Raw genomic sequence first — 24,232 nt, 5'->3', positions numbered from 1 at the left:
CAGAATCAAACCCAGGACCCTTCAGTCCTCAGGCTGACGCTCTATCGACTGAGCCAAACCGGATGGGGCCTGATCAAGGGCGTTTTAAAAAATATATATTAAAATGGACAAAATATCCTTTCTTCCCAATTCACTATTGAATTGGCTGTTATAGTTATAATATCCATGAACTGACTTAGTTTTCTTCATGCATGGAAAAACAAACACAAACATTGCTATCTGTTTTGTGATATAAATCATTACATATTAATAGAAAGAATGTGTTTTTTGTTTTTAATTCATCTATTAAGTACTTTGTGTTAGAGGATGATTTAACCATTGCTTCGCTTTTAACCGTTATCATCAATGAATGCCTACTCACATAGATGAGAATGTTAGTCAAGGGACACTCTGGGCCACCGGCCGCTGTCTCCACCTTCAGCCCAGCCCTAACCCGGGACACCACCCTAGGCCCCAGCCCGCCAGCTGCCGACCCGCTGCCTCCATGGACACAGCCAGGACCCGGGACACTACCCGGGGCCCCGCCGCCTCCTTGGGCCCAGCCCGAACCCGGGACACCACCCTGGGCCCCGCTGCCTCCATCTGCCCGGCCCGGCCCTAGGACACCACCCTGCACCCAAGACCGCCAACCGCCGACCTGCCGCCTCCATGGGCCCAGCCCGGACTCGGGAACCACACTGGGCTCCAGCCGACCAGCCGCCACCCGCCGCCATCATTGACCCAGCCCGGACCCTGGACACCACCCAGGGCCCCAGACTGCCAGCCGCCGACCTGCCGCCTCCATGGGCCCAGCCCGAACCCGGGACACCACACTGGGCCCCAGCCCACCAGCCACCGATCCGCAACCTGCAACCTTTGGTGTATGAAACAACACTCCAACCAACTGAGCCACACTGGCTGGGTCCAGGGAACTATTTTTTTTTAAAAAAAACCAATTAGTTCTAGAGTTATTTTTTTTTTTTAATTCCAAAATCTAGTTGTGTTTAATACATTTTAAAAAAATAGTTGTAAAGGCTGAGAGAAAGAATAAAAACCAACTTCAGTGGAGCTTGAGATGGTACAGAAAGGGATAAATTTTATTTATCAATCAAAGACCTTTAAAAAGAGTAATAGCTTCATAAAACAAAAAAAATGTAGATAGAAAAAATATATCCCAAGTACTTTCTAGAAAGGGTTCTAGAAACTTTGAACACTATTCCTAGATGCTTCTTAAAAAGAAAGCAAATCTTCAGAGGTCCAGGTCACCTCAGGCCTTGATTCAGGTGGTCCAGACGTCCAGACACCTTAAGTCATAGTCAGGGCCACGTTCCCCGAAGGCCCGTTTACTTCAGAGGTGTGCTATGGAGGAAGTGTGCCCACAGGAACCTGCATCTCCAGCTGAGGTGCAGGGGGCGGAAAAAGACAGGTCGCTTTTCTCCACTTCCCCTTTCCCACACCTTTGCTTTATAAATAGAAATACCCTGCACGGAGCACCCAGCTTCCGGGAGGAGGATCCGGTGAACCAGCACACGCAGGCAGACCCAGACGATGTGGATGCAGAGAGGACCATGGTCGCCGACCCGTCATCAGTCACCTCGAGCTTCAGGAAACACAGCAGTGTCCTCAGGACACCCCACCAAGGCCGCTCCTCCAGGCCTCCGACGACGCCGTACCTGCTGCCGACACTGAGGGAGGTCCTCCTAGGAGGGCTCGGTCCTATGACCTTATTATGACTCATTTGTAACAGAACCGTCCAGAGCGGGCCAGTCCAGAGCGGGCCAGTCCAGAGCGGGCCAGTCCACCCTAATTCAAGTGCACAGTCCACATCGGGCAGAGCACGTCTGGGCTACTGCTGGAGCAGGCTCCGCGAGATCAGCATCCTCATCACCTCGTTGCTGCCTGGAAGAGGGAGGAGCCAGAAGGAAGGCGTGAGTAGCAGTGAAATCGGCCTGAGAACTCCGCAGGGTCTGACCGGGGTGTCCGCGCCTCGCTCAGGGAGGGCATGATGCAAACTCTGATGGTTGCTTTTATCCCGCGGGCAGGGGACCGAATTACCACAGACTTTTCTCCAAAGTGCAGAGGAAGGTGAGAAAGTGAGGATTACATTGACTTTCACAAAGACCGCTCCTGCCCTGGCCAGTGAGGCTCAGTAGGTGGAGCATCATCCCGTGCACCGGAGGAGTGCTGGTTTGATTCCAAGTTGGGCCCACGCCCAGGCTGTGGGCTCTGTCCCCAGTAGGGGGCGTGCAGGAGGCGGTTGATGAATGTTCTCTCCCCCACTCCCTTCCTCTCTCTCTAAAAGTCAATAAACTATTTTTAAAAAAATATATTTTATTGATTTTCCACAGAGAGGAAGGGAGAGGGATAGAGAGCTAGAAACGTCGATGAGAGAGAAGCATCGACCAGCTGCCTCTTGCACACCCCCTATTGGGGATGTGCCCACAACCAAGGCAAATGCCCCTGATCGGTATTGAACCTGGGACCTTTTGAGCCAAACCAGTTTCGGCAATAAACTATTCTTTAAATAAAGAAACCTCTCCTGATGGTAAAGTGCTTGTATTAGGTAAAAGAATAAGAAATGATATATATAGTATAATTCTTTTTTTTTTAATGTACCTATCAAAGCATAGAAAAAGACCAAAGGAGATGTGTTTGGACTTACATATGAAAGGAGCCCAAATTATTAATTCTAGATGTGGAAACATAAGTGATTTTTTTAAAAATATATTTTATTGATTTTTTACAGAGAGAAAGGGAGAGAGATAGAGAGCTAGAAACGTCGATGAGAGAGAAACATCGACCAGCTGCCTCTTGCACACTTCCTACCGGGGATGTGCCTGCAACCAAGGTACATGCCCTTGACTGGAATCAAACCTGGGACCTTTTAGTCCGCACACCAACGCTGTACCACTGAGCCAAACCGGTTTCGGCCATAAGTGATTTTTTTTTTTAACTTATCCTATATTTTATAAATTTTCAACAATAAATACACCAATTTCTTTGGTAATCAGAACACTCAATTTTAAAAGAACATTTTCCCTGACCCAGTGAGTGTGTATGTGTGTTTGTGTGTGTGTCAATGGCTTGCTTCATTTTCACAATGGCTTCTAATGCAGAGAGAAACAGAAGCCCCTGAGGGACGAGTAATCACACATCTCAAATAAAATCAAGTCTAAAATTCCTGATTGATGCAATCACAAGGCCCATGATAGAGAAAGATCAGTGCCGGGTCTTTCCATGAGTGGATGACGTGTGGCTGGATAGAGAAGTGCCTGCTTTTCCCACTTCCTCTGAGGGGGTAAAGGCTGGGTTAAATGAAGGTCCAGTTTCTCACACTCATAACGCTGGTGAGAAAGGTACGGCAGGAGCAGAGGACACTGCAGGAGAGGAGTACGACTGATTCTTTGAGCGCTAGAATTGCGCTCATAAACACGCACTTGGGATGAGGTGTGCGAGTGTGGCTCTCAGGCAAGCAGCAGCAACAGCCCCACTTGGAAGCTTGCTATAGATGCAAATTCTGGCCACCCGAGACCCCGAGACAGAAACCCGGGGGTGGGGCCCAGCCATGTTCTCACGGCCCGCCAGTGACTCTCGGGTGTGCTCAGGTCTGAGGAGGCGGCTGTGAAGCTCAGAAGAGCCGGTGCTCAGAGGCCTCTGCTATACCCAGGAAGGCAGCCCCCGTCCTTCCACTGAGAGTCGCTCAGACAAGCTGTTGCCCGTCTGCTTTTCCTACAGGGTATCAACCCGGACCCCTGCACTGGCTGGAACAACAGTGAAGGGACGTCAAGAAGAATGAAGGCCGCCGAAACCAGTTTGGCTCAGTGGTAGAGCGTCGGTCTGCGGACTGAAGGGTCCCAGGTTCGATTCCGGTCAAGGGCATGTGCGTTGGTTGTGGGCACATCCCCGGTGGGGGGTGTGCAAGAGGCAGCTGGTCGATATTTCTCTCTCATCGACGTTTCTAGCTCTCTATCTCTCTCTCTTCCTCTCTGTGAAAAATCAATAAAATATATTTAAAAAAGAAAAAGAAAAAGTGAAGGCCATGGTCTGGGTGTGACTAATAGCTTGCAGTTAAGCCTTACACATTTTCCCCACCTGAATGTGTGATGACCAAGAAGATGCCCATAGACTGATGACTATTTCACTAAAAAATGCAGTAGCAATATTGACAGAAATGTCTTTTACCATCTGGCAGGTCACCGGTCTGGAAAGGCAGCGGTGATCACACTGGCTCATGTGTCCTTTAAATCACCGTACAGAAGTCAAGGGATTTCTGAGGACCAAGTACTTACTTTACAACCGTCAAGAATAGTCGTCGCTAGAGTTTTCAAAAATGTTTTCTCATAAATCATCAGCTTAAGCCTTCTCTAAAGCTTACAAAGAAAAAGACGAAAAGAGAAGTGACTCCCATTCTGGTGCCCTCTGGGGGCAGCCCAGGTCCTCCTGGAGGGGGGCAGGAGGCAGCAGGCAGGAGGGTGTGGCGGACAGGGCCTGGCTGGCCATCCCGGGGGCGCCCTGGAGGGCGGGAACGGACTCTGGGAGGCTTACCTTCCAGGATCTGGTGGACCCTGCAGTCCCGCATGTACTGCTGGACGGCGTAGTCCTTCAGGTAGCCGTAGCCTCCGTGCATCTGCAAGGCCTGGTTGCAGATCTGCAGGGAGACACAGATGGGGCATCTTTAACCCAGGGAGTCAGCTGCTCTCTCCACCCCAGCCCGCAAGCTGCTGGGAACTGACGTGAGAAAGAGAAGAGCCACCTCCAGATGACCAGTCAAGCCGAAAGGGGCGCCACGCTCTGTGGTCAGAGACAAGGAGGTCTACCTGCTGAACATCAGTCCCCACCCAACAGGCAGAGCAGAGGCCCGAATTCCTGGCTCGCAGGGAGGAGCCATCTGCCACCGCCCCGGCTGGGGTTCTATGAGGCTAAGGTGCCATCTAGTGGCACCAACACAGCCTCGGTGTGGCATGGCCTTGCCCCTGGCATTGTAAACAGCACATGGGAGCAGGAGGCACTGGGCTGCTCTGCACCTTCTTCCAAAGAGCGAGCACACAACCGAAGAGAAGGGACAGAGGAGCCTGTGTGGCCGCCTGGGACCAGGTGAAAAGCCAGCTGGGGCGCCCCCTGCAGGCCCTCCCGAGTTAACTCTTATCCCTGAGCCCCAAGGCGAAGGCTCCCTACAGCATCCCGGGAGCTGACCCAGCAGCTGCTCCCAGGTCACCGGAGAGCCGAGCATGTCATCACTTACAGCGAAACACTCGTCTGTGGCGAAGAGCTTGGCCATGGCGCACAGGGCCACCGCGTCGTCCCGCTCCTCCTGCAGAGCCACCGCCGCACTGCGGACCAGCAGCCGCGAGGCCACCAGCCTTGTGGCCATATCAGCCAGTTTGAACTGCAGGTACTAGGGCAGGAGGGGGGAAGAGAACCAGTCCAGCAGAGGGCTCCCAGCAGCCCCTGAGCTGGGGCCTCTGTAAGATCTTCAACGATGCACCTTTCCTAAGCGGCTCGCAGCCTCAAAGCCTGCTGCCTCTTGCAGAGAAAATGCATCGCCTGAAGCTCAGGCCCCTGCAATGAATGTTATTGCCTCTGGTAAAAACTACTGACAGAGCACAGGCTCCGGCTAAAACGGGGCAGCATCCCACACTCTCCTGGAAAACAGGGGGCGCAGATTAGGTCTTGGGCCGGGCCTGGGCAGTTACCTGGTTATTGGCCAGAAGCTCTCCAAACTGCTTCCGGACGTTGAGGTGGTCTCGGGCGAGGGTGACCGAAGCATGAGCAGCCCCGACGGAGCAAGAAGCTAGAAGGAAAAGCGAGACACTTGGACTCAGCCCAAGAGGAACAGTGCTGCCCGCCCCAGCCCACTGCCCTCCCCGCCCTCCCCGCCCTCGCCCCCAGAGTTCTCACCGACGTTGATCCTCCCTCCATTCAGGCCTTTCATGGCGATGTGGAAGCCTTGCCCCTCGTTCCCAATCCTGTTGGCCGCAGGGACTGCGCAGTCTTCAAAGATCACGGCGCGGGTCGGCTGGGAGTTCCACCCCACCTGGCGAACATCAGGGACCCCGTGGCTGCCCAGCCCCTCCCCGTCAGAGCCGTGCCCTCTGCTGACAGAGCCTGAGAAACATCTGACAGGTTTTTTTTTTTTTTTTTGTTCTCAGCTAAACATTTTACTTTTTAACACATGAAAGCATCCGTTTTCTAATGTCCGCTCTCCCGAATGAACCAACTCAGAAGCATTTCTCTCAATTTCCCTTGGGATTGGGGAGGACTGCCGCCGTTTCGTGCCTCTGTGAGACACCGTTTTATAAAGAGCAGAGATAATATAAGAATGCTGTGGGTGATCTGCGATACGTGGGAGGACAGTAGTAAGGTTATTAACAATAGCTACACCTCTCCTCTTACGAGCTTAGTGTCCGTCGAGGGCGGTCTGACTGGCATTCACTGTGCGGGCGACACCTAGTGAAGCGCGTAGCTGCAGAGCCAGTGCCGTGCGGGCACCGGTTCCCGAGAGCCAGTTAAGCACATCTCCTACCTCGGCTTCTGTGACTTCACATCAGTGGCTTGAAATCGGCCACGGTGGAAGTATTTAAACCACAGAAACTAGCGAACCAAGAGGGTTTTTTGGTTTTGTTTTTTGCTAGCTAGCTGATTTGCCAGGATACCGTTGAATATGCCAGTCGTGAGCCCAGAGGAAATTTTGAAGATCCAAGATCTAGTCCATGCCACGCAACTAACTAGCTAGCCGTATTCTTCAACTTTCGCCAAGTCAACCTGGACTTTTCTGTGGCCTCGCTATTCCCTTACGTAAGGGAGCTGCTTCTTAATCCTAGCAATGTCTTCCCAGAGCACCCATGGGAATCCTCTCCCTTTGACCATGGCTGAAATACACACACTCATCTCCAGTGAAGTATACTTCATTTTTACGTAAAGAATAAAAGGGGCCCATCTACATCATTCCCGAGACTTCTATACGTATGTATTCTTGGGATAACAGAAGCTGGATGAGAAACACAGGCCACAATGGCAAGAGGAGAGATGACAGGGAAATCCCTCACAGTGAAGCACAGGCCGCTGCCGACTGACGGGACAACTGCCGCTGTCACCAGTGGCCTAGGGTTGTGCTGACGATGCCTTATTCTATGTTATGTTCCCGTCAGAGTCCTTCTAGAAGCAACTGCCTCCAGGGCAAGTTGGAAAACACGAGAAGCTACTTGGTCAAACAGAGCAACGGAGCACAGCGTGGTCTGGCGGGGGGCGTCCCAGAGTTTGGATCGCTTGCCAACAGCCACTAACCTTTTTTTCCTTCTTGCCAAAGCTGAGGCCGGGCGTCCCCTTCTCCACCACTATGCACGAGATGCCTTTGGGGCCCGGCCCTCCCGTCCGGCACATGACCACATAGATGTCCGACTCCCCTCCACCGCTGATGAAGGCCTGTGGGGGGCGGGGGGTGAGCACAGGGGTCAGGGACACTTGGGTCCTCAGAGCCTGCCATCCGGGAAAACACCTGGGGCCCTCCCGACCACGGGACACTGAGACAAGCATGTCAGACTTGTGTAGCCATGCGCCCCGTTGAATGCAGCCCGCCGGCGCGAGTTTGACATGCTTGCACCAAGCGGTACAATGGCGCAGAGAAACGGTACTGACTGGGAGAGCAGGGGATGAGAAGTCTAGTTGAAGAGACTCTAAGAAGCATAGACACAAACGAATGGAATGATCGGGAACCAATCAGAAGAGGCAGAACCAGGGAAGGGGAGTAAAGGGGAGCGGTCAGAGGCTCTCTTCCCAACATGTAAAAATCCTACGGGATTATCAACTCGCAGACAGCAAGGATCCAGGCGGGGTCAGCAAGAAGATGGGGACAATCTCAAGTTGCTCCGGGAGGAGAGCGTGCGGGTACCTTGGAGCCGTTGAGGATGTAATGATCTCCTTGCCGTTTAGCTGAGGTCAAAAGGGAGGCGGCATCGCTCCCACTTCCTGAGGCAGGGACCGGAGAGAGAGAGGAGAGGGCGGGGGAGAAAGTCGGTGAGGTGAAGGGAGCCCTGGCTTGGACCCATCTCCTAGGAAACCTTCCCTTATAAATCATAAAGAAACTCAGAGCGTGGTACTTTCAAATCCAGATGGCCAAAGGGACTTTCCATACTGGGTGCAAACTGCATATACGTTCAGGCTGCTTCCATCTCCATCTCCCAGGTTAGAGGGAGCCTCCCACAACAGCGGTCGCCAACCTTTCGGACCTCACGGGCCACCAGTGGTCCGCGGGCCACCCGTTGATGAATGCTATCCTAGAGATAGATAGAACGCTATCCTGCCCTCAAGGCTTCTTAGTCTTGTACCATCATCAAGTCATGGCAATCTGTTCCTCTTGGCAAGTACCGGGTTCTGTGTGTCAATGCGCTAAGGCAGGGGTCCTCAAACTTTTTAAAGTGGGGGCCAGATCACGGTCCCTCAGAGAGCTGGAGGGCCGGACTATATGAACTACTAATTCCTACTGTAACACCTCGGCTGCACTCACTGCCCAAAAAACCTGGCGGGCCGGATCAGACTCCTCTGCGGGCCGCATGTGGCCCGCGGGCCGTAGTTTGAAGACCCCTGTGCTAAGGAGTGCTCAGTGACTATGCCTGAGTGACATCAGTGACTGTGCCCAAGTGACATCCCACCTGGAGGACAGCAAACCCACCTGGCTCCGTGAGGCAGTAGGAAGCAAACTTCTCCATGGTGCAGAGCGGCGGGCAAAACCGGTGCCTCTGCTCCTCATTGCCAAAGGTGTCGATCATCCAGACGCACATGCTGACAGGCACGGCGAGAAGGAAAGACACAGAGATGAGGATGGAGAAGGACATTTGAGGGGGCAGGGGTGGGGGAGGAGGGAACAAAGGCAGGAAGAGACAGCGAGAAGTGGACAGAAGCAGAAGAGACAGTGAAAAAGTCACAGTTGAGAAGATTCGACTGGAAAGGAAAGGCCTGGATCGGAAACCTCTTCCTGGAACTTGTCTCAGCCAGCGACGTAGTTCTCACGCGGATGTTCACGCTGCTTCTAACTAGGCTAACGGAGCTCCCTAAAATTCACAGAGCGGGGGTACTTCCCCAGAGTCCTGGGGGTTTCCCCTTGGGCCTGAGGAACAGGGGAGCAGGGCCCCGATGGGTGCTTGGTCCCTCTCCTCCTCGGCCTTGAGGGAAGGCAGGAGGCCTGCCTCTCTGAGAACACACTAGATAACAGACTCAAGTCCGACAGGCGGCAGCAGACCTCCTGGGAAAGGAGAACTCGTCTGGTTCTGAGAAGATCAGCCTTTTCCCTGGGTATCGGAAACTTCCCAGTCAACCCAGGCGAGACTCGGCTGTGCTTTCCAAGTGCGGGCACTCACTTGTGGATGCTTATGTAGGCGGTGGTGCTGGTGCAGCCCGTCGCCAAGGCTTCAAAGATGACGGAGGTATCGAGCCGGGACAGGCCAGACCCACCTACGTCTGTCCGTACGTAGACCCCGCCGAAGCCCAGCTGGGCCGCCTTCCGCATCACGTCCACGGGGAACAGCTCCTGGGTACGAGAGAGGGGGTCGGTGGTAAGTGATCCTCAGAGGGCTCACTGAGGGGGTAGGGTGTTTGGGTTTGAGAGGGCGGGGATTCTCTCCACTTCCTATGCCCATCTGCCAGCTATGCCGGGGTATCCGTTAAAATGCCTTCCGACGGTTTTCTGGCGCCCCGGTTTCTTTCACTATTTACAACTGTCCTGGCTTTAGAAGTGTCTGAATATAAACTAAATATAAACTAAACTAAATAAAACAGGATGAGGAGGATGCCCTGAGGAAAGGAATCCATCGTAACCAGTACTTTCGCGCGCAGGTGGGGATTACACACCGAACACTTAAGACGACAAGCAGAGGGAGGAAAGGCACTTGTTGGAACATCGAGCCGCAAGGAAAACTCCTACCTTCTGGTCCCACTCTGCCATGTGTGGAGCCATCTCCCGGGCTGCAAAGTCAAAGGCCACTTTCTGATATCCTTTCTGCTCTTCATTTAGCCCGATGGAAGCTGTGGGCAAGATGGCATGCATGAACATGGGGTCTGGGAAGAGGACCGCTAATGAGGGTCACCAGGAAGCTGGGACGGTGGCCTTGCTCTAGCATTTTCCATTCACAGTCCTTCTGCTGACACCCAGAGACGGACATCACCCACCATCAACCAGTTCTGCCGAAATAGTGTCACCTTTCTCCTTCTTCCTTTACTCCCAAGTGGATCAGCTGACTTTGCTGACCTACCAGTTTATTCTTTCCATACTCATCTCTTCCTCCTCATAAATCCACATTGAAATCCTATCTAATAAAAAAGTAATATGCAAACTGACCTCACTCCAAGACACAAGATAGCCACCCCATGTGGTCAAAGATGGCTGCTACAAGATGGCCTGCAGGAGAGGGCAGTTAGGGGTGACCAAGCAAGCAGAGGAGGGCAGCTGGAGGGGACCAGGCCTTTAGGGGAGGATAGTTGTGGGCGATCAGACCAGCAGGGAGGGCGATCAGACCAGGCCGGCAGGGAAGGTCAGTTAGGGGCAATCGGGCTGGTCTGGAGTAGTTAGGCATTGTTCAGGCTGGCAGGCAGAAAGGGTTAGAGGCAATCAGGCAGAGGCAGGTGAGCGGTTGGGAGCCAGCAGTCCTGGATTGTGAGAGGGATATCCGACCCTCAAGGGGTCCCAGATTAGAGAGGGTGCAGGCTGGGCTGAGGAGCAGCCCTCCCCACTCTCCATGCACAAATTTCGTATACCGAGCCTCTTAGCAGCTATAATAAACACACACTGACCCTCAAATTACAGTAAACATATTTTTCCTTTAGGATGTCCTACCCGTTCTGTGTTAGTGTCCTGGAAAATCCCTGACCTATCTATGTATACTGGTACTTGTCCGTAGCTGTCTATCTGCACCAATATTCACTTTAAAAGCTCAATTGGGAAAGAAAAAGCTGTTTACTTTGGCTAACGTTGCAGATAAGGACAAGGTCCTGTAATAAGGCCAGGCATTTGGCAAGTCTTGGACGCTCACTGAGACGTGTTGATGGGAGTGTTTCAGTGCTGAAAGCATGGCTAAGGCCTTATTAAATCTGTGGTCACCCCATGGACTGGGAATTCTCAGAACGCTCTCTCTCCTAACTGTCGGTGCTGTGACTGAGTAATTCCTTCCCTTCTAGTTCTAAGATACTTAGGAGCTAAGGACAATGAATAACTGAGCAACACCAACGGGAGAAGTTTCTCGAGAGCCTAAACGCCAGGTGGAAGACTGCACCCCGTGCATTTCATCAGGGCTGGTTCCCTCCAGAGGAAAATACCTATATCTGCCTGCTTAACACAGTGACTGTTCAACGTACAATATCATTACAAGTTTTTCTTAGCCAGCCAGTTCCCCTACTGACATGAACATTATGTATTTTTCCTAACTTTTTAAAAACCTGCAGAGAGAGAGAGAGAGAGAGAGAGAGAGAGAGAGGAGTGGATTGGAGAGCAGAGCTTGCAAGTCAACCAGCTAGTGAAGTAAGATCTAAAATATATTTCCTGTTTGGCAAGGCAATGCAGACTTTAAAAAACTGACTTCAGTGCCGCCCTGGCCGGTTTGGCTCAGTGGACAGAGCGTCAGCCTGCAGAGTGAAGAGTTCCAGGTTGAATTCCGGTCAAGGGCACATGCCTAGGTTGCAGTCTCCTCCCCAGCCTGGGCCCTGGTCCTGATTGGGGCTCATGCGGGAGGCAACCAGTCGATGTGTTTCAAACACATCGATGTTTCTCTCCATCTTTCCCTCTCTCTCTGGGGCAGGAGGAAGCAGTCTGTCTGTCCCAGGCCTCTCATTAAATGGGAAACTCAGAAATGAGTCACTGTGAGGATTAAAAAGATGAGGCAACCTTGAGAAGCCCAGAGCAGAAACCTATGGTAGGTGCTCCTTGAAGGAACAGCATGAGGAATAAAATCATGAATTCCCAACAGGGAGTCAGGCCACTTATCTGCACAGTCTTGCAGAAATGCCCTACAGAGATCACTCAAAGAACATTCCCCAAAGGGGATTTATTGACTGTCCACTGCGGAGCATGCTGGGATGAGCAAGGTGCATATGGGCCACTCTCACATAAATGGTAACAGTGCAAACGGCTCACTAGGAAAAGAGACGTGCTGCAGAATTCCAGTCCCAGCAAGGGCTCCATAAACGTTTACAGTCATTATTGACAGTAAAACAAGTAGTTCGAGGAAAAATTAGATTTAAATGACAAGCTAAGCCGAAACCAGTTTAGCTCAGTGGAGAGAGCGTTGGACTTTGGACTCAAGGGTCCCAGATTCGATTCCGGTCAAGGCCGTGTACCTTGGTTGCAGGCACATCCCCAGTAGAGGGTGGGCAGGAGGCAGCTGATCGATGTTTGTCTTTCATTGATGTTTCTAACTCTCTATCCCTCTCCCTTCCTCTCTGTAAAAAAAATCAATAAAATATATTTAAGAAATAAAAAAATAAAATAAAATGATAAGCTAAGTAAAAAATAGGGATTAGGTGTATGCAAGTCATATGTACAAGTAAATACAACATAGTCACATTTTTTAAGATGACCAAATAGTCGATGTTATAGCTAAAGGGATGCTAATGAAAGGAGAGCATTACTTGTCGAGGGGAAGGGGGGAGTGGAAGAAGTAAACTAAAAGCAAATTATATACACGGAGGCATGGTTACTAATGAAAAATACCTCCAGTTCCAGCGAACATACACCATATTCACAAAACAAACACCTCATGATGTTGGCTGGAGTCACTGACAGAGTTCAAAAAGCTAGTGCGTGTGTGCACGCACACACACACAGAAACACACACACACAAATACACACACACACTAAAATGGTAAAGCCAAGTGGAAAAAGAGTCCAAATGAGACAAGGAAAGCCATCACTGTACAGCAACTGAAGTATAATAAGAAAGAGGTGAAAACACACAAAGAAAACTCCAAATAATATAAATCTTAAAATGCATACACAGTACAGAACCAATATTCTATTTGAGAAGCTTGGTGTCCAAGGAATGTGTGGGAAGGTGCAGCACCGGACAAGGAATTAGTCATGTGAGCTCTGGTTCTGAAATGATTAACCGTGCAACGTCCACAAGTCAGGTGCAGCTTGAACCTCAGTTATCACATGTAAAATGAGGGGCTCCACTAGACATGAAATAAATGTCCTCATTTGTAAAATGATAGTATCTGCAAAAGGAGGAAACTTTAGATAAATGCGTAATATATACCGAATTATTATAAAACCAGCTTTCTTAAAATTTAATTTTTACATTAAACTATGCAATGAGGAAAACCACCAAGATGGCGGCATAGGTCAACACCCGTACTTGCTGCCTCTCACAACCACATCAAAACTACAACTAAAAGACAAAACGGATATCACCAAGAACCATGGGAAAGCTTGGCTGATTAAAAGTTCTACAACTAGAAGGAAAGAGAAAAGTGCACGGAGACTGGTAGGAGATGCGTAGATACGGAGGCCTGCTCGAAACCGGATGGCAATTAAGTGCAATGTTGTTGTTTTGCATAGGAATGGCCTGTCCTTTTGCAACCTAAAACCTAACAAACTGCAGCTGGGTCAGAGAGCTCCAAAGCTTGCAAAAGAAGGCCTAAGGCTCTGCAGTGGCAGCCTGCATTGCTTCACAGCTGGGCCTCCTCTAGGCACTTCCAAACCCCAAACAAACAGGAGGAATCTGCAGATCTTTCTGTAGCTCCTGCTGAGTGGCCTCAGGCAGTGGCTGACTTTGCACCTCCGTGGAGATCCAAGAGCCAGTGTACCCAGTGGTCAGTGTGAGACCATACCAGATTACAACTCTACATATCCATAAGCGACACACTCAAGGGGAAGACTTAGTGAGCACCAAAGCCCCACTGAAGCAAGACCTGGTCCACAAGGGTGTCTCCAGCACAGCAGATCTCCCAATGTAGACATAGCTAGTCCTCACAGTCAACTGGCCTGGAAATCAATTCCTCCCAATGATACCACAGCAATCAAGGCTTAACTACAAGACTGTGCACTCAGCCCACAAAGGGTGCACTAAGAGTGTCCACCAAGAGTGTCACCATGGGAGGCTGAGACACTGGGCCCTATAGGACACCTAGCTAGCATACAAAGCTACTCTACCAACACAGGGAAGCAGTGAAAATGTGGAGACGAGAAACAGGTCACAAATGAAAGAAATGTAGGAAAGCAAACAACTTGACATAGAGTTCAAAACCACAGTTATAAGGTTACTTAAGAGTCTTCTAGAGCCGAAACCGGTTTGGCTCAGTGGTAGAGCGTCGGTCTGCGGACTGAAAGGTCCCAGGTTCGATTCCGGACAGGGGCATGTACATTGGTTGTGGGCCCATCCCCGGTAGGGGGTGTGCAAGAGGCAGCTGGTCGATGTTTCTCTCTCATTGATGTTTCTAGCTCTCTATCTTTCTCCCTTCCTCTCTGTAAAAAATCAATTAAAAAAAAAAAAAAAAAGATTGTTCTAGAAACCTCTGGGAAATTTAGTGAGACCCTCAAGGATATGAAAAAGGACCAATTAGAAATTAAGCACACACTGACTGAAATAAAGAGATCCAACAGAAGACTAGAGGATCCCAAGAATCAAGTCAAAGATTTGAAATATGAAGAAGCAAAACAAAACAACAACAAAAAAAACACCCAAGCAGAAAAGCAAAAAGAAATAAGAATCCAAAAATATGAAGATAGTGTAAGGAGCCTCTTCACTTCAAGTGAACCAACATTCCTATTATGGGGATACCAAAAGGAGAGAGAGCAAGATATTGAAAACGTATTTGAAGAAATAATGACAGAAAACTTCCCCCACCTGGTGAAAGAAATACAAGTCCAGGAAGCGCAGAGAACCCCAAACAAGAGTAATCCAAAGAGGCCCACATAACGACACATCAGAATTAAAATGCCAAGGACAAAAGACAAAGAGAGAATATTAAAAGCAGCAAGAGGAAAAAGTTTGTTACCTACAAGGGAGCACCCATACAACTATCAGCTGATTTCTCAACAGAATCTATGCAGGCATAGAGGGAGTGGCAAGAAATATTCAAAGTGATGAACAGCAAGAACCTATAACCAAGATTACTCTATCCAGCAAAGCTATCTTTTAGAATTGAAGGTCAGATAAAGAGCTTCACAGATAAGAAAAAGCTAAAGGAGCTCATCACCACCAAACAGTATTATATGAAATGAAGGGTATTCTTTAAGAGGAAGAAGAAGAAAAAGGTAAAGATAAAAAATTATGAAAAACAAAGAGACAATAAATATCTATCAATAAGTGAATGTAAAAATCAAGTGATAAAAAAATCTGATGAACAGAATAAACTGGTGAATATAATAGAATCAGGGGCACAGAAAGGGAGTGGACTGACAATTCTCGGGGGAAGGGAAGAGACTGGACAAAAATCTTACACTCATGGATGAGGACAGTGGTGGGGGGGTAAGGGTATGGGGTGGGGTGGGAACGGGGTGGAGGGGAACTATGGGGGGGGGAGGAACAACTGTAATAATCTGAACAATAAAGATTCATTAATAAATTTTTAAAAAATGCAATGCAACAATGAGAAACATTTGTTGATCATTTCAATTAATTTGATATTTTAACATGCAGGATGATATACTGAAGGGACAACTCTCTCTTATTTTACCATTTAAAAAAAAGACAATTTCCTTTAAAAATATGAAAAAGCACCACATTGGCTGAAGCTATACCACAAGGTTCTGGAAACCTCCTTATTTAACCTATTTGTTGACAGAACTACTCCTGTACCCTCTGGCAAGGTAATCCTGTTTAACAAGTTCAAGTGCTAGACCAGGGCTGCACCTTGTGAAGGTGGTTTAGGACACTGAGAGGAAAACAGTATCCTATACCTTAGCGTATTATACTTTCTACATCTAAGTGTCCGTCTAAAGCTGTAGTCAGCAAACTGCGGCTTGCAAGCCACATGTGGCTCTTTGGCTCCTTGTATTCCACAAAATACCACGGCCTAGGCAAGTCTATTTTGAAGAAGTGGCGTTAGAAGAAGTTTAAGTTTAAAAAATTGGCTCTCCAAAGAAATTTCAATCGTTGTCCTGTTGATATTTGGCTCTGTTGACCAAAGAGTTTGCCAACCACTGGTCTAAAGGATTCACAGACTCTCCTCTCCTGCTGTAAAGAAAAGCGTCACTTATTTAAAATTTAAAAATGTATGTTTCAGAAGAAAAAAAGTAGTTCGTTGCTTGACAGAAGCACAGAGTGGATAGGTGCTCCTGTCAGCTGGGTCCTCACCCTCCCCGTTACCCACACCTGTGCTACCTGCCTGACCCCCTGAAGACATTCAGCTCTGTAAACTCTGGTAGTTTCCCATTTGCAATACTCCCTTTTCTTTTAGGAATTTCAAGAGTAAAAGTGTTTTCTAGCTATTGATGTAGTTATAAAGTCTGATTAGCAAATCTTATATTACCTAGAGCTTTTGTTCAATTACCACAAGCATCAGACTTTTTGCATTCTTACTGCTTTTATGACCTACTTAGAGGCCCAGGGCACAAAATTCATGCATGGAAGGGGGAGGGGGGGGGGCCCTAAACCCAGCCTGCACCCTCTCCCATCTGGGACCACTCAGGGGATATCTGATTCACAATCCAGGACCACTAGTTCCTAACTGCTCACCTGCATGCCTGATCACCCCTAAATGCCCCCCTCTGCCAACCTGGTTGCCCCTAATCCCCCCTCCCCCAGCAGTATGGGACTGCTGGTCACCCCTTACTGCTCCCCCACCAGCCTGGTTGCCCTTAATTGCCCTGGCTGCTAGCCTGGTTGCCCATGCAGCCTGCTTGGTCATCCATTGAGTTGTTTTGGTTGCAATGGTTGCTTAGGCTTTTACGTATATAGATTGTTATGATTAAAAAAAAAAAATCACTACTAAAACCCCGGGTTTCAGCACCTAAGCATCCACTCCTTATTTAAACTCGGGGATAATAACAGAGGTTGTGAGGGTAAATGTAAGGCCCTTAAGCTATTGTACTTATTTCATAAGTCAGCTTATGAAACACACCAAGGGGATGTTAGTAGAAACAAAGCTTAAGGAGTAATCTGTATTGGCTGCGAAGTGCTTTCAGATCTTGATCTAGCTTTGGAGGGCCCCACGTGGTAGGAAAACACTGGTTTAGCCAAGAAGTCTCCAAATGCCTCTAGAGCAGCGATGTTCAACCTTTTTCATCCCAGGGCACATAAACGATTTACTAAAAAACTCTGCCACACTGATTCATTCGCACCAGACGGCTATGGTGGTGTTGGCTGTTACCGCTTTTTTTTTTTTTTTTTTAATTTTTTATAAGGCAGTGTTTCCAAACTTCTCTCATGATGAGAATCACCAGGTGGAGTTGTTAAAATACAGATTCCTGGATCCCAAGTAAGAAGTGCTAAACTAGAATTCTTGGGAACATATAGGTAAAGTTGTATACTTAACTAGTGCTCTAAGGCAGAGTGCTCTAAGACTGATCTAAGGAGAAGGAGGCCAATGCCCGTGACTCAATAGTCCAGGTGCTGCATGTTCTGAACATTCCTGCGGCACCCGGTGGAAAAGCGCTGCTCTAGGCGGTGCGAAGAGGACGGGGCTCTGAAACCCATGAGGCCTGGACCACAAGACTCAGAGCCGGCTCCGCTACCCCGTCCGAGGAGGGAGGATAAGGGGGGAACAGCAGGCGAGGTCGAGGGGCGCAACAGGCTGGCTGAGGTCCGAGAGCGTCAAGTGCGCTGGGAGGCCACCCAGGTGGATTGGACAGGGTGACCGCCAAGGCGGCAGGGAGAGCCGGTCTGGGGTGACCGCGGCGCCGACCTCCCGGAGCTACAGCGCGCTCTGCGCAGGTCTCGGACACCTGTTCCCCAGGGGGAGCCTTACGATCGATGCAGGAGACCAGGCTCCGGTGGCCGCGCTCGGCGGGAGCCCGGGCACCGCCGCGAGGGCAGCAGAGCCGCGCTCCGAGCCGCAGGCCGCTGCTCCGCCACATCGCTCCGCTCCCAGCTCCGGCCAGGGCCCGAGAACTCCTGACCTAGGCCGGCCCTCCTCCCCACCCAACCCCGCGGCGGCGGCCCCATTCCCGGCCACGGCCCTGCCCCGCACGCTGGGGGGCGCGTGGTGCATTCTGGGAGTTGTAGTGCACGCTGGGAGCAGCCGCTTTCCCGGCGGCCCCTGCGATCTGGGCTCAGGAGGGTCTGCGTCAGGAGCAGGGACTACAACTCCCAGAGATCCCCGCGGCCTGGGGGCCGGAGGGTTGGGCGCTGAAAGGCTTGTTTGCGGATTAGTGTGTAGGGTTCTAGGTAAAGTGGCGAACGAATGAGCAGGGGGTCCCAGGAAAATTGGAGAAGAGTTTAAGAGTTTGGTTAAACGAGATGGGAAGTGGGGGTGTAGATAATTGGAGGAGGATTTGAGGGGTGGGAACCCAGTCTGTGTTCTTGGCTAAGGAGCCTCTGGGCTGAAACCCTCTTTAAATTTCGTTTTCTCCGTTTTTCTTGGCGCACGTCTCTGGCTGGTGCAGAGCTTCCTCTTGTGACTCGTAGTAGATTCCAGAATCTTCCGCTCTTGAGCCAGGTGCAGGGAGACCATGCCGAGACTCAGGAAGAGGCTGAATGGGACTGCTGGGCAAGGTGAGCTTGCACCCAGGCTGCAAAAAGGCGGCCTCCCTGAGATCGTTTCTCTGTTTAATACTGTTCACTTCCACTTCCTGCTTGTGGGGAGAGTCCCCTGTGGCCCTCCGCCTTCTTTACCTCCTGCCAAGCTTATACCCAGAGCCCCTTCTGCTTGTTTGATGGACTAAGGTAAATAATGTAGTTCCTGCCCTGGCCAGTGTGGCTCAGTTGGCTGGAGCATCGCCCTGTACACTGAAACGGTTGCAGGTTTGATTGAGTCTGGACACATACCCAGGCTGGGGGGGAAGAAGGGGATGATGGGATGCCGGTGGGAGGCAACCCATGGATGTTTCCCTCCCTCCCTTCCTCTCTCTAAAAATCAATGAAAACATAACCTCTGTGAGAGTTTAAAGAAAAAAAATATATAGTTCCTGCTCTAGAGAATTTAGACAAGTGAAAGGATCCAGGGAACTGGATTGCTAGGTGTGAAAGAGCAGGGAAGTCCTTGAGAAGGAAGTGGAATTTGAGACTAGCCTTAAAGAATGGGAAGGCTTTCCCCAGGCAAAGAAAACAAGGTGTCCTTTTTATATTCATAAGGATAAGTGGCATTCTGAATAGATGAATAGCAGGAACAAAACAAGGTAAAGTACCTTTTTGGAGGCATGGCAGTGCTATTGAACAACACAGGGGTGTGCCCATTAGCTCGGAAGGGACCACTAGGAACTAGGCTAGAAACGCTCAGAGCATTAGCCATCCACAAGTGGTATTTAGGGATGACTGACAAGAGGAGCTTTGACTTGATTCAGAGGCTGTGACTGGAGTGTCATAAAGTGTGGATTCAGAAAGACCAGATTGATTACTGGTTATGTAATCTGGGCTATATTTTCCAGATGCATAAATCATCCTATAGAATATAGATTAACTGGATTACAATTAGAGTACCAGAGCTTAGGGTCTGTCATGTAGTAAGAATATCACAACTGCCGGGACCGGTTTGGCTCAGTGGATAGAGCGTTGGCTTGGGAACTGAAGGGTCCTGGGTTCAATTCCGGTCAAGGGCATGTACCTTGGTTGCGGGCACATCTTCAGTAGGGGGTGTGCAAGAGGCAGCTGATCGATGACTCTCTCTCATCGATATTTCTAACTCTCTATCTCTCTCCCTTCCTCTCTGTACAAAATCAATAAAATATATTTAAAAAAAGAAAAGAAAAAGAATATCACAACGGTTAGCTTCAAGTGCCTACTATGTCCCAGGCACATTTTCTCCAATTCTCTTAGGATGAAATCCAGTCCTTATCATGTCTACAAAGCCCTGAATGAGTTGTTTCTTCCAACTTCTCTTGACACCTTCAAGGAGCAAAAAAAAGAGCAGTCCACAAAAGCACAGTGATCATGCAGGAAAGAAGTATGAGATGATGATAACTAGCGCTAATATTTATTATAATGCCAGGCACTGTCTAAGGCCATGGTTTCTATTATGTAATTTTTCAGAACAAGTCCATGGAGTAGGGGCTTACTTTCCTCATGGGAGAGGATGGCTTCAGCGAAGACGCAGAGTGAGGGAGGGAAGGAAAAACACCGATTTACAAGGGGTGGGGAACCTGTTTTCTGCCAAGGGTTCTTTGGATGTTTAGAACATCATTCACAGGCCATACACAATTACCAACTTGAAAATTAGCCTGCTATATTTGTTCAAACATTGCAGGGCCAGACCAAATGATTTCTCAGGCCTTATGTGGTCCAAGGCCCGGATGTTCCCTACCCCTGACGTAATTAATGTATGCCCTCGTACTCTGCTAGGACCCTTCATTTTAAACCACAGCCATGTAAGGTATTCTGATCCCAGTGAATGGATGTTCCAAAGATACCCTGTGAGGTAGGCATTCTTCTTCCCTTTTTGTAGATAAGAAATACGTTCAGTAGTGAAGCTGTCCCTGCTAGTAACGGAGAGATCCAGGATTTGAATCTAGTCTGACTCCAGAGTCTGTGCTTTTGCCACTATGGAACCTTACCTCTCAGCAGTCATGACAGCTCTCTTCTTGCTTCTCCTCTGGCAGACAAGAAGGGACCAGCAGGAAAGCGTATCAAGACTAAGAACCCTGGTGATGCACCAGCTACAGTGGAGAGATCCAGCCCTCGGGAGACTTCAGCCCTTAAAAAATGTGGGGACAGTGTAAGCTGCTACTGGCTGATGAAGTCAGAGCCAGAAAGCCGCCTAGAGAAAGGTGTGGATGTGAAGGTGAGACCATGTCCCTGGCTCCAATCCCGCCAAGCTCTTCGTTGTTGTTTTTTAATAAGAAATGAACATGGAACACCAAAGGGTTCCATTACCAACTTCTTATTTTTGAAGGGTAGGGAGCAGGTAATAAGGAATAAAATTGGCAGGACTTACTACCATCCACTGTCTTTTTTGTGTGACTCCTCTGTCTAGGGCAGGGATGGCAAACTTTTCTGTCAAGGGCCAGACAGCAAATATCTTAGGCGCTCTGGTCTTCTAGCTGCTCTTGCAACGCAGCTGTTGCAAGAACATGGCATAGACAAGAAGGTAAACACATGTTGTGGCTGTGATCCAGTGACACTGCATTTACAACATCAGCTTTGGAGCTAGATTTGGCCTGAAGGCTGTAGTTTGCCAACCTGATTATCTTTCTCTTGCCACCTGTCATGTTCTCGCATTCTCACACTAATCCAGGGAATGAATGTAAAGCAATTTTCAGATAGCCCAGAGGAAACAGAATTAGATGTAGATAACATTTTAATATGTCAAATACAAAGAACCGGATTACTTTATGCTCTGGATCATCCATTTAACTAATCCTCTTAACTAAAAAGTTAACACAAAGATCACTTAATGTACAGGTGCCTCTCTAGAGCTATTTCCTGGTTAACTGCATATTCCCGCTGTAGCACCCACAATGTATGGGAGGGAGTGGTTAGCTTCCCTGAATTCTTACCCATTGGCCCAGGATTATTTAATGAACAGCTTTCTTTCCCGTTGCCTAGTTCAGCATCGAGGATCTCAAAGCGGAGCCCAAGCAGACAGCATGCTGGGATGGCGTTCGCAACTATCAGGTAAGAGCAGGACCCTGAGACCTGGAGTGGGATGGACGCCTGCCTCCTTCGTAGGCCTTACTCAGCAGCAGAATCTCAGCCAAGGTCGCTTTTCCCTAGAACCCAAGCCTAAAAACGTCCTCAAAAATAATTACTCAGATGGCATGCACCTTACAAGTGGTGTGTGTTTTAGCCAGCAGCCCCATACAAGTCTGGGTATCTTGGCAAAGACAAGAATTGAACTGGGGGGATGCTCAGTTGGTTGGAATGTCGTCCTGCACACCAAAAGGTGGTGGATTCGATTCCCAGTTGGGGCGCATACCCAGGTGGTGGGTTGGATGGCCAGTCAGGGCATGTACAGGAGGCAGCAGGTCGATGTTTCTCTTTGTCTCTCCCTTCCTCTTGCGAAACATACCCTCTGGTGAGGATTAAGAAAAAAACTGAATTTGGGGAAACTGTAGTAAAGGAAAACTCACCTAATAAAGGCAGTCTACAGTTCTGCTCACACAGGCGGGGAGGATAGTCTTGTTTCTGCTTCCCTGGGGCAGGCCCGGAACTTCCTGAGAGCCATGAAGCTGGGGCAGGAAGCCTTCTTCTACCACAGTAACTGCAAAGAGCCAGGCATCGCGGGACTTGTGAAGGTGAGCTGCACAGGCTTGGGTCTGCCTCCTTCCCCCTTCAGGAGCACCCACTCAGGTAGACAGATTCAAAGGGTGCTAGCTTCAATAGATAGCGGAAAAAAGAGTTCTCCTCTCATCCCTGGCCGCACAGGAATATGGGAAGCTGCCCTGGCCCTGTCATGTGACCAGGACTAGGCCAAAGATAGGCCTTCATCTCAGGTCCCAGATGTTTCTCTGTTTCTACACCTTGGTCTTTTCACTCAACAAGCCTGATGGCCCTAACCAGCTTGGCTCAGTGGATAGAGTGTCAGCCTGTGGAGAGAAGGGGTCCCAGGTTCAATTCCGGTCAAGGGCATGTACCTTGATTGTGAACACATCCCTGGTAGAGGGTGTGCAGGAGGCAGCTGATCGATGTCTCTCTCTCATCAATGTTTCTAACTCTATCCCTCTCCCTTCTTCTCTGTAAAAATCAGTAAAATATATTTTAAAACAAACAAACAAACAAAAAACAAGCCGAATGGTAGCTCTTCTGAGCCAGGCATTATCAGGATAAAAATTTTAACCAACAATAATCTTGAATATTTGGTTTTAGAACATCCTTATAAGATTTTTGTCAAGGTGGGGTTGACATCCTGTTTGCCTTAGACCGTGTATTGTTTCCAGATATTGGAGCCCCCGCTCTAAGGCAAGGCAGATGGGGTGAGAATGTGCAGGGCCAGAAATGAACGCTGGTCTTGGGTTAAAGAATTGCCATGGAGCCGACTATATAGGCAAGTGATTGAAGACTTGGTTTTGGTTTCAGATTGTGAAGGAGGCTTACCCAGACCACACACAGTTTGAGAAAAGCAGCCCCCATTATGATCCATCCAGCAAAAAAGACAACCCCAAATGGTCCATGGTAAAGACGATTTTTCCTATTTCACGAGGGGAAGGATGGACAAAGAGGGAGGAAGAAGGTTGGAGGACGGGAGGGGGGTGTTTGTGACAGGATACAGAGCTCAGCTCAGACTCGGACGGGGTTACCCCAACTTTGGAGAACAGAACACCTGCAAGCAGCTAACACAGCGGACAGAGTGCAGCAGCATGTCTGTCTTGTCCCACGCATTGGTCACGTAGGTGGATGTCCAGTTCGTGCGGATGCTGAAGCGCTTCATTCCCCTGGCTGAGCTCCGAACCCATCACCAGGCTCACAAGGCCTCTGGCGGGCCCCTACAGCACATGGCACTCTTCACTCTGCAGAGGCTTTCGGTGCAGCCCCTGACCCGAGGTACGACGGGCCCTGTCCTCCGTCACTGCCCACCAGAGTGGCGCCGGCAACTTGCATTTGCTAAGTGGTCAGACTTGGGCACAGTACTTACCCTGCGTCTGTCCTCACCTTGACTGTCCCTGCGGGAGGAGTGTGTCCTGAGTCGCCCATCACTGCACTCGGGGCCCAGCAGTGCTCGGCAGAGTGAAGCCCTCCCTAAGTGGTTTTTGACTAAAGCGAGCGATGCTTAGCTTAGCTTTCCCGTTCAAGAGGAGACCCGAGACCTAATTTTTCCTTTCCTTTCCCCTTTTGGTAGAGGAGTTCGATTTTATTTTGAGCCTGGAGGAAAAGGAACCGAGTTAGCCGAGATACCTGTTGGAATGGGCAAGACATGACTCTGACGACAAACAGGATGTGAGGCTTCTTACGTTCGTCTGCGGCTGTGTACATGGGTGGGTTTTCTGTACTTTTCTCAATAAAACACTAATGTCAGAACTGTGGCTATCTCTCAATATACTGATTTTAGAGAGAGGAAGAGATAGAACCATTTGATTGGCTGCCTCCTGCATGGCCCCCCCGCCTGGGGATCGAACCTGCAACCTGACGGGGTATCTGACAGGGAATCGGACGGGGAATCGGACCTGCAACTCTTGGTGCATGGGAAGCCTTTTTGCTGAACCACACTGGCCGGGTGAACTTCCGGTCTCTTTACTAGC

The 24,232-nt window shown here is 49.5% G+C and overlaps 2 protein-coding genes across 6 annotated transcripts; one reads left to right on the top strand and one right to left on the bottom strand.

Moving 5' to 3' along the window:
* Positions 1-946: 946 nt before the first annotated feature.
* On the bottom strand, positions 947-18,091 carry ACAD8 (acyl-CoA dehydrogenase family member 8). Of its 2 annotated transcripts, XM_084868328.1 has the most exons (12): positions 17,872-18,091; positions 9,896-9,996; positions 9,333-9,502; positions 8,648-8,757; positions 7,868-7,944; positions 7,264-7,401; positions 5,878-6,013; positions 5,673-5,770; positions 5,222-5,374; positions 4,525-4,627; positions 1,781-1,878; positions 947-1,750 (listed from the first exon to the last, which is right to left on the bottom strand). In XM_084868328.1, the coding sequence occupies exons 1-11, from the start codon at positions 17,978-17,980 to the stop codon at positions 1,826-1,828; spliced, it is 1,248 nt and encodes a 415-aa protein (XP_084724454.1). In that variant the 5' UTR covers positions 17,981-18,091; the 3' UTR covers positions 947-1,750; positions 1,781-1,825. The 2 variants fall into 2 exon arrangements, with proteins under 2 accessions (XP_084724454.1, XP_084724453.1); XM_084868327.1 differs by having other exon boundaries at positions 947-1,878.
* Positions 18,092-18,182: 91 nt separating this feature from the next.
* THYN1 (thymocyte nuclear protein 1) lies at positions 18,183-24,011 on the top strand. Of its 4 annotated transcripts, none has more exons than XM_084868383.1 (8): positions 18,183-18,290; positions 18,509-18,617; positions 20,657-20,838; positions 21,603-21,671; positions 22,199-22,291; positions 23,073-23,168; positions 23,387-23,537; positions 23,833-24,011. In XM_084868383.1, the coding sequence occupies exons 2-8, from the start codon at positions 18,575-18,577 to the stop codon at positions 23,877-23,879; spliced, it is 681 nt and encodes a 226-aa protein (XP_084724509.1). In that variant the 5' UTR covers positions 18,183-18,290; positions 18,509-18,574; the 3' UTR covers positions 23,880-24,011. The 4 variants fall into 4 exon arrangements, with proteins under 4 accessions (XP_084724509.1, XP_084724508.1, XP_084724510.1 ...); XM_084868384.1 differs by having other exon boundaries at positions 18,279-18,347; XM_084868382.1 differs by having other exon boundaries at positions 18,196-18,290; positions 23,387-24,011.
* Positions 24,012-24,232: the final 221 nt, after the last annotated feature.

This window comes from Pipistrellus hanaki (assembly GCF_964339955.1).
Source record: "Pipistrellus hanaki genome assembly, chromosome: 19".
NCBI lineage: Eukaryota > Metazoa > Chordata > Mammalia > Chiroptera > Vespertilionidae > Pipistrellus > Pipistrellus hanaki.
The sequence above is the reverse complement of the archived record's forward strand: the minus strand, read 5'-3'. Positions and strand labels throughout refer to the sequence as shown.

Bases quoted from the DNA above. Each gene is read 5' to 3' on its own strand.
- ACAD8 (XM_084868327.1), bottom strand. From the start codon at position 17,980: ATGTGGCGGAGCAGCGGCCTGCGGCTCGGAGCGCGGCTCTGCTGCCCT. The intron at 8,758-9,332 runs GTGAGTGCCCGC...CGTGCCTGTCAG, and splicing joins GCCTACATAAGCATCCACAA to CATGTGCGTCTGGATGATCG. The intron at 7,945-8,647 runs GTGGGTTTGCTG...TCCCTGCCTCAG, and splicing joins CTACTGCCTCACGGAGCCAG to GAAGTGGGAGCGATGCCGCC.
- THYN1 (XM_084868382.1), top strand. From the start codon at position 18,575: ATGCCGAGACTCAGGAAGAGGCTGAATGGGACTGCTGGGCAAG. The intron at 20,839-21,602 runs GTGAGACCATGT...CCCGTTGCCTAG, and splicing joins AGAAAGGTGTGGATGTGAAG to TTCAGCATCGAGGATCTCAA. The intron at 22,292-23,072 runs GTGAGCTGCACA...TTTTGGTTTCAG, and splicing joins GCATCGCGGGACTTGTGAAG to ATTGTGAAGGAGGCTTACCC.